This window comes from Apis dorsata, unplaced genomic scaffold (assembly GCF_000469605.1).
Source record: "Apis dorsata unplaced genomic scaffold, Apis dorsata 1.3 scaffold_429, whole genome shotgun sequence".
Lineage (NCBI taxonomy): Eukaryota > Metazoa > Arthropoda > Insecta > Hymenoptera > Apidae > Apis > Apis dorsata.
Window position 1 is genome coordinate 1,159,479 of NW_006263682.1, and position 7,953 is coordinate 1,167,431.

The following is a 7,953-nucleotide window of genomic DNA, read 5'->3' on the forward strand; positions in this document are numbered from 1 at the left end:
CCCGATACCGTTCCCCGATCGGCACATACGCCGCCGCCGCTTCCCATACCCTGAAGATTCCCTCGCTCGAAATCCGTGAAATCCGGCTCGTTAAATCGGTCGACGACGCGATGATTTCGAGATAGGCGGCGATTTTCGTCGAAGGGAACAAAGCGAGATCTCGCCGTTCCAAAGGACGGATTGTGGGCCACGTGTGCCCCAAGGATAAATCGAATCCTCGCCCCCCATCCTCTCTATCTGTCTTCTTATCTGTTGCGACAACGATATCGTATTATTAAATGTAAACAGATTTTCGGGTCGAATTCTTTCCTTCGCTCGTATAATCTCTCTCCCTCTTGCTCTGTCTCGAGACGATCCGTTATCCGAGCGATCGATCGATAAATTATTTATTAAATCGAAAAAAAACGAGAAGCGGCTAATGAGCCCGTAAGCCCTCGAGGAGACAAGCAAATTGCTGATGCAATTACGGTTTTGGTCGGACATTGCGAAAAACAAATCTCGTTAAAAGTGAGCGGGGAAAGTGGAGTCCGTTACAAGGGTGCGTCGTCCAACGGCGGAGGCGAACGGATGGAACGCAATGACCATGGGGATCGGGGCGGATGATGTACAAGCGAACAAAGATACAAGGGCACAAATAAAGAGAGAGAGAGAAGGAGAGAGAAAGAGAGAGTCTCTTTTTCCAGATTAACCTTACGTAACGAGCAAAACTTACGAGCGGCTGCGTTTTTTCCCAGTAAGATCGATACCACCGGGTTACACCATCGTTTTGATTCAGCTTGTATCCGTCTCGCTTTTGCCGCGCATTCCTCTTTATCTCTATCTATCTATCTGTCTTTTTATTTTTCGCTTTTCCAACGAAACGTCCAGCGTCCGAATGAGAGGGCTGATGGAAAAAAAAAAAAGGGAATACGCGTGCCTGTCGATCCTCGAGACGGGAGGCGCTTTGATCCTTGGACGAGAAGAGGAGAAGAAACGGACTCGATGGCGAAAAAGCGAGTTTAGGTTCCGTCCCACTTGTCACGGTAAATAGTAATAAAGGTTGCCTTCGTATCGGTTCATTTAACCGAACCGGCCGACAAACTTTTTCGCGGACCGAAAACCATCGTCGAGAACTGAACGCATCGTCTGCGAGTCAAAAGCCGTATCGAAACGACGCTTTGCGTTCGCCTCGCCAATTTCCCCCGATACGAATCGAAAACTTCGAACCCGTTCTCGTCCAACAACGTCGTTCCTCGTCTTTGTTCCATCTCCACTAAGAAGTTGTTCGTGCCAAGATCGTCCATGTGGGTTCGTTAATCGGACCGAGTAGAGGGCCGATTGCTAATTTTGTCGAAAACAATTTTCTACGAATGTAACGTCATATCCTTTCTATTTCGAGTTCCTCGGATATTATATACGAATCGAAAACCATCTGTCGTTCCATCTTGTCTAAGTTTTTCGAGCAAGATTAAGGTTAATCGAATTAAATAAAGATCCAGAGAATTTTTGTAACAAGCAATTTTCTACGAATCGATCCTATAACGTCGCATACTTTCTATTTTAAGTTCCTCGGATAAGAATCGAATACTTCGAACCATCTGTCGAAAAACGTCTTTTCTAAGAATTTTTCGAGCCGATGCAACATCGTCGATATGAGTTAATCGAATTAAATAAAGATCCAGAAAATTTTTGTGGAAAATAATTTTCTACGAATCGACATTATAATGTCACATTCTTTTTATTTCGAATTCGAATCTTCTCGAAGTTTTTCGAGCCGACGCAAGATCGTCGATTTTAATTATTAATTTTTGTCGTAGAAACAATTTTCTACGAATCGACACTATAACATTACATTCTATTTCGAGTTTTTATTTACGATATGAATCGAAAACTTTGAACCATCTGTCGAAGAACGTCGATCCTCGTCTTCGTTCCATCTTCTTTAGGATTTTTTCGAAATAAGATCGATAATGTATTGGTTAATCGAATTAAATAAAGACCCAGACAACTGTTAATTTTCGTGGAAAATAATTTTCAACGAATCGACACTATAATGTCATATCCTTTCTATTTCGAGTTCCTCGGATAAGAATCGAAAACTTCGAACCATCTGTCGTTCCATCTTCTTTAAGTTTTTCGAGCCAACGCAAAATCGTCGATATGTGAGTTAATCGAATTAAATAAAGATCCAGAGAACCGTTAATTTTCGTAACAAACAATTTTCTACGAATCGACACTATAACATCACATTCTATTTCGAGTTTCTATTTACGATATGAATCGAAAACTTCGAACCATCTGTCGAAGAACGTCGATCCTCGTTTCATCTTTTCTAAGAGTTTTTCGAGCCGACGCAACACGTCGTCTACGTGTCGGTTAATCGAATTAAACAAAGATCCAGAGAACTGTTAATTTTTATCGTAGAAACAATTTTCTACGAATCGACACTGTAACGTCACATCCTTTCTATTTCGAGTTCCTCGAGTATTTACTAGATGATCGAGGGCTTCTTGGAACAATCCGCTTTACAAGTTACCGACACTGAAAATGCATCGAGAAATTTCACGATTCTTCGAAGCAACGAGTCTCGCCCACCCGCCAATCCGAGACCGTGCTCTCTCTCCCATTGCTCATTCGAACTATGCTAAATACCGCCTAATGAATACATACGGGTAGCTCCTCTCTTTGATACACTGCTGCTGTCTGCTTTATATAAAGCAACGGCCAACTATTTGCCCTGTGGTCGACAGAATTTCAGCCTAGCCGGTGAAGGATCTAATGAACCTTTGGTACCACACCGCTTCGACCAGGGGAGGGGGATCGGATCCGCTAATTAATTAAAATTCTTCCGGAAAAATTCGCATGGTTGCGGACATTTTGGATAATTGGCCTGTTCCCGCCTCGAAATTTCTCCGCGTTCGTTCGATTCGCGCGTAAAAACCCACCGCTGCTCCTTTTTTCGTATTATCGTGGCGGATCGCGAGACGCAAAGAAAGAAAAAGAGGGAGAACGACGAGGGGAAAAACACGAACGGTTCGAAACGCACAGCCTCGCGCAGGCGCGTAGCGAACCGCGGGAATTCGGTGGCCGATCGTCGAGAGAAGGATAATTAGCTCGAACCAATTGAAATTAAAACCGGATTTTAATCCGGCCTATTGGCGGAGTCTTTTATCCATCGAAAGGTACGATACTTAAGCGGCAAACGACACGTAAAACGGATCGAGATGTTCCTTTTAAGATGACACTCTCTCTTTCTCTTTCTCACGAGTTCCACGAGCGAGCAGATTCGAATCTCTAATTAATAGAATGCGGATTAATCCGTGTGTTAAAGCGACGCGAGAATAGAATACGCATCGAAATCACGTAGATGCGTGTTTAATCCGCTTACGATCACTTGTATATATACGAAACCACTTTTCGAGAGTTGTAAGTCTCTAATCTCCTCTCTCCCCTCTCTCTCTCTTTCTCTCTAGTTAAACCATCGGCCATCTGGATTAAGATTCCATCCCCATCCCCGCTCCCTAACGTCGTACGAATTATTCGAACTTCCAACGATCCAACTTTTTGGGATCATCGATGGCAGGAACGATTTCTCGTTTCGATCCGAGCGGAAAAAAAAATAATAGAGCGCGTTAATTAACGCGGGACGGGTTTCTTATTCGACCCGTTTTGACCCTCGTTTTCACGCGTTTCAACGATACTTGTTACCTTCCAATAAAGTATCGTGTTCGTATTAACGAAGTGTTCGTACACAACGTGATCAGAGACAACAAAGACACCCCGTCAGTTAGTTGGGCGGGGGAACAGTTGGGGGAGAACGAGCCCGCGGTGGAGAGCGGAGTGGGAGCGGGGATTTGATTTCCAACCCGTGGAAAAAACTCCAGCCGTTAAGTAATTAATTTCGCGGTGCTGCGAGACTCGTTAAAAATTTGAACAACCAACCCCTCCCTCCCCTCCTCGCTCTCCATCGATCGACCAACGCGGCGCGATACCTCGACACGGGGAATTTGCTGAATTTTATTTTATACCCCAGTTCCACCTTCCTTCCCCATTATTCCCCAACTCGAAGAAACGAACCAAACGTAACGCGCCTACCAAACTCGCCCCTGCCGCGATTACGTTTCGACCTTCGCTCCCAGAGTGAAAAATTTCCGCTCTCGTTCGCGGCAAAACGGTCGCGAAATTTACACGACCACGATTTCTGGATCTGGAGAGGAAAAAAAAAGCGTAACTCAACCTCTCTCTTCTCTCTAATCCCTCCCCATCCGTCACCGCGGTTAAACGCGATAATTTTCGCGATAGCACGAGCATTCGGTTCAAGTTCGAAGCAAGGAGTTGACGCAGAGAGTGCAAACGGAAACGTCGCGGGGACGTTCTGGGAAATGAATTCGCCGGTTTGTTATACGAATACGCGTAAAGTCTTGTACGTGGCTCGAATGCGTCCCTAAACGGAAACAGAAGTTGTTGCGGGGTAAGTGGGTTCCGAGAGTGCGACGCGCATTCTATACAGCGTTTCACGGCTCTATATCGGAAACACATCCGACGTCAACTCAGTTTCGTCCCGGTTAACGAATAAACCGAGTCTGACCGGCCATCTCTCTCTCTCTCTCTCTCTCTCGTTGGAAACTGAACGAGAATAATGTTCCCTCTTTCTTCTTTAATAATCCGCATTAGTTAACAAGCTACTGAAAAGCAGCACAATTAAAACGACGAGCACTCGATCCTTCGTGCAATCGGACTTGCTAATCTTTCTCCGGAGGAGGGGGAGGAGAAATAACGATCGAAGCGAGGAGAGAGAGAGAGAGAGGGAACAGATGGTCGTTTTAACGTAGAGCGGAGTTAATGCAAGGAGGAAGCGGTAAAGAACCCGCAAATCCGTGTACCGGGTGGATCCAACGTGTGGTCGAGGTAGATTGGTCGAGGAGATCGGTAAAGTGGCCGGTGGTCCCGTGTTTCGTGAACTTTAATCACACGGATCCGACTCTCTCCCTCTCTCTCTCTCTTTCTCTCGCGTTTCGTTGCTGCTTAATGGATATCCTATCCGTAGTGTTGGCCTTCGATATAGCTGTACCGGAAACCCGGCTAAACCGCAAGATAAAGTTGCCACTCCTATCGAAAGGGGGCGATCGCTTTACCTATCCGTCCCTTCGCCAATTCCACTTCGATTCGTTGATAAAAGAAATTCTCCTCTCTCTTTCTCTCTCTCTCGATATATTCCAATATATGCCTCTTCCATCGATTCGTTTATCAGTTACGCGGGGAGAGATCATTCTCGCCGTTAGAAGGAAAAAGAAGGAGGAGCGCAACGGTTGGAGAAACGCTTTCGACGATCGAAATTACACGGCTGCGACGTAATGTAATTGAAGCGGACGCGGCATTACCGGCTGCTATTCCTGCGGACGGGACGGGAAACGTTGTACAGCGTGGTCGAGAACATCTTGAAATTGGTCGGGAGCGGAGTGACCGGAGGTAGTAGCTCGGTAAACTTTGATCAGTCGAGACCAAACTCTCCGCCTAATCCCACTTACTTAATGGCGTCGTCGTCCCTCCCTCCCTCCCTCCCTCACTTCCAATATTTCAACGCGAATCTAAATTGTATCCGTGTAACAACGTCAAATCGAAATACATTCCGTTTATAGACCGGAAACTGATACGAGTCGAGGCGTAACAAACGTTCCATTCATTCGGGACGGGACTTGGGACGAGCAGCGATTACAGGCATCAGCGGATCTATCTATCGTCTTATCGAGATTTCGTGTACGTGTTACACCAAGTCTAAAGTGGAACGTCAGTTCTGATAAAAAAAAAGATTATAATTTCGTAAAACGATTCGAACATTTGATTCGATTTCCTTCGATTAATTCTTTTTCGTTTTTTCTTTTTCTTTTTTTAATATCTAATATTATACCGAATATTCACCGATGTATCGAGATACAAAAATGACATACTTAGGTTCATAGATTTATAGTCTTCCAGTTACATGCGAAACGTTTTATCCTAGATTTCCTTCGGTTAATTCTTTTTCATTTTTTCTTTTTTTTTTTTAATATCTAATATTATACCGAATATTCACCGATGTATCGAGATACAAAAATGACATACTTAGGTTCATAGATTTATAGTCTTCCAGTTACATGCGAAACGTTTTATCCTAGATTTCCTTCGGTTAATTCTTTTTCATTTTTTCTTTTTTTTTTTTAATATCTAATATTATACCGAATATTCACCGATGTATCGAGATACAAAAATGACATACTTAGATTCATAGATTTATAGTCTTCCAGTTACGTGCGAAACGTTTTATCCTAGATTTCCTTCGGTTAATTCTTTTTCATTTTTTTTTTTTCTTTTTTTAATATATAATATTATACCGAATATTCACCGATGTATCGAGATACAAAAATGACATACTTAGGTTCATAGATTTATAGTCTTCGAGTTATGTGCGAAACGTTTTATCCTAGATTTCCTTCGATTAATTCTTTTTCGTATTTTCTTTTTCTTTTTTTAATATCTAATATCATACCGAATATTCACCTAGATACAAAAATGATATACTTCATAGATTCATAGATTTATAATCTTACGAAACGTCAGTTTATCCTAGATTTTCTTCGATTAATTCTTTTTCGATATCTGACCGATACTGAATATGAATACTGAATCATCGATTAGATTTATAGTCTTGGACGAAGCGTCAGCTTATCTCCCCGATACCCTTCGTTCTCGCGAAAATACGAAACACGGTTTCGATACACGGTGGATGATAGATTTTTTCGAATCGAAAGAGGGAAAGAACGGACGAGCTATCGAGGAACATAATTTACTTACTTTTGTTGATTATTGTTGGCGGTGGGCATAGGGGTCGGCACCCTCGGCGGCGGGACCGGTATCGCTTTTCTTCTTCCTCCACCTGTTTGATGTATGGTCGGAGTTACGCGTCCGGTCGGTGCTATCCGGCCAGCCGTTCGAGGCCTCTCTGTCCGTACATCCATGTCGTCTCTGCAAATAATCCAAAATGCCCCGCGCTGTCAGAAGGCTCCTGCCGTACAGATAAAACTTCGCGGATTCTTCTCTCTCTCTATATATATATTTTTTTATTCTTTTGTTTCTCTCGACTATCTCTACCCACTCTCTCTTTCTCTCTCTCTCTCTCGTCCAGAAAGGCCAGAAATTGCGACGAGGAAACGAGTCACGTTTAAAAGGTAGTCGGCAAAAAAAACGAAATTATTACGAGACGCATTAGTAACCGGGACACAAAAGTGCCATTTTCTCTTGTGGCTCGCAAGGCCAGGCAGACATCACAGGGATTGCCGGTGAACTTCGAAAGAGCGATCCCGAAAGTCGCGCGCACAGAGGAAAGAGGAGAGAGAGGAGAGGAGAGGAGAGAGCGCGTCGAGGACAAAGATCGAGACTTTCCGCTTTCCACGCCGAATTCGATTCTTTTCAATTATTTTTCTCCACGCATTAGCACATTTCGCTCGATGATAATTGCGCCACCGCAATTGAACAGCATACGTTCAACCAGCAACTCGCGTTCCTTTCTTTTCCAGATTGCAAGAGAGCAATTGCCCCCCATTTTTTAATAATCGCCGCATTATTCAAACGTGTCATTAATTTCTCCGTTATTTTCAACCTTGTTGCCTTTCGCCGCGGCAACAATAAGCCGCGTCCAATTATTTCCACAACCGATACCCCGTCAGGTAAAAGAAATGAAAGAAAGAAAAAAACAGAGCAACGCGTCAAGCGAAACGCGGAGTGTGTTCCCAATTAACCGCATACCCTCGCTAATTTACCTCGATAAAAACGTTAGAATCTAGGGTGGCTACTCTCGACCGAGATGCTCGCGCGAGGAAGCGCGTACCGTTTTGCGTAACGGAATTTCAATTAATGATAGAGACGCGGTACTGCAGCGAGCCATTTCAATGAGCGCTTTCAGCGTCGGTTCCCGCTTCGCCGTCTCGTCTTCGTCTC

General features: G+C 43.9%; 1 protein-coding gene across 1 annotated transcript in view; it reads right to left on the reverse strand.

Moving 5' to 3' along the window:
- The window catches only part of LOC102672409, a 248,011-nt gene that overhangs the window by 197,525 nt on the left and 42,533 nt on the right, over nucleotides 1-7,953 (reverse strand). Inside the window, exon 2 of the mRNA XM_006619715.2 lies at nucleotides 6,811-6,979. Coding sequence (XP_006619778.1) covers nucleotides 6,811-6,974 — 164 coding nt within the window. The 5' untranslated portion in view covers nucleotides 6,975-6,979. The remainder of the gene's footprint in view (nucleotides 1-6,810; nucleotides 6,980-7,953) is intronic.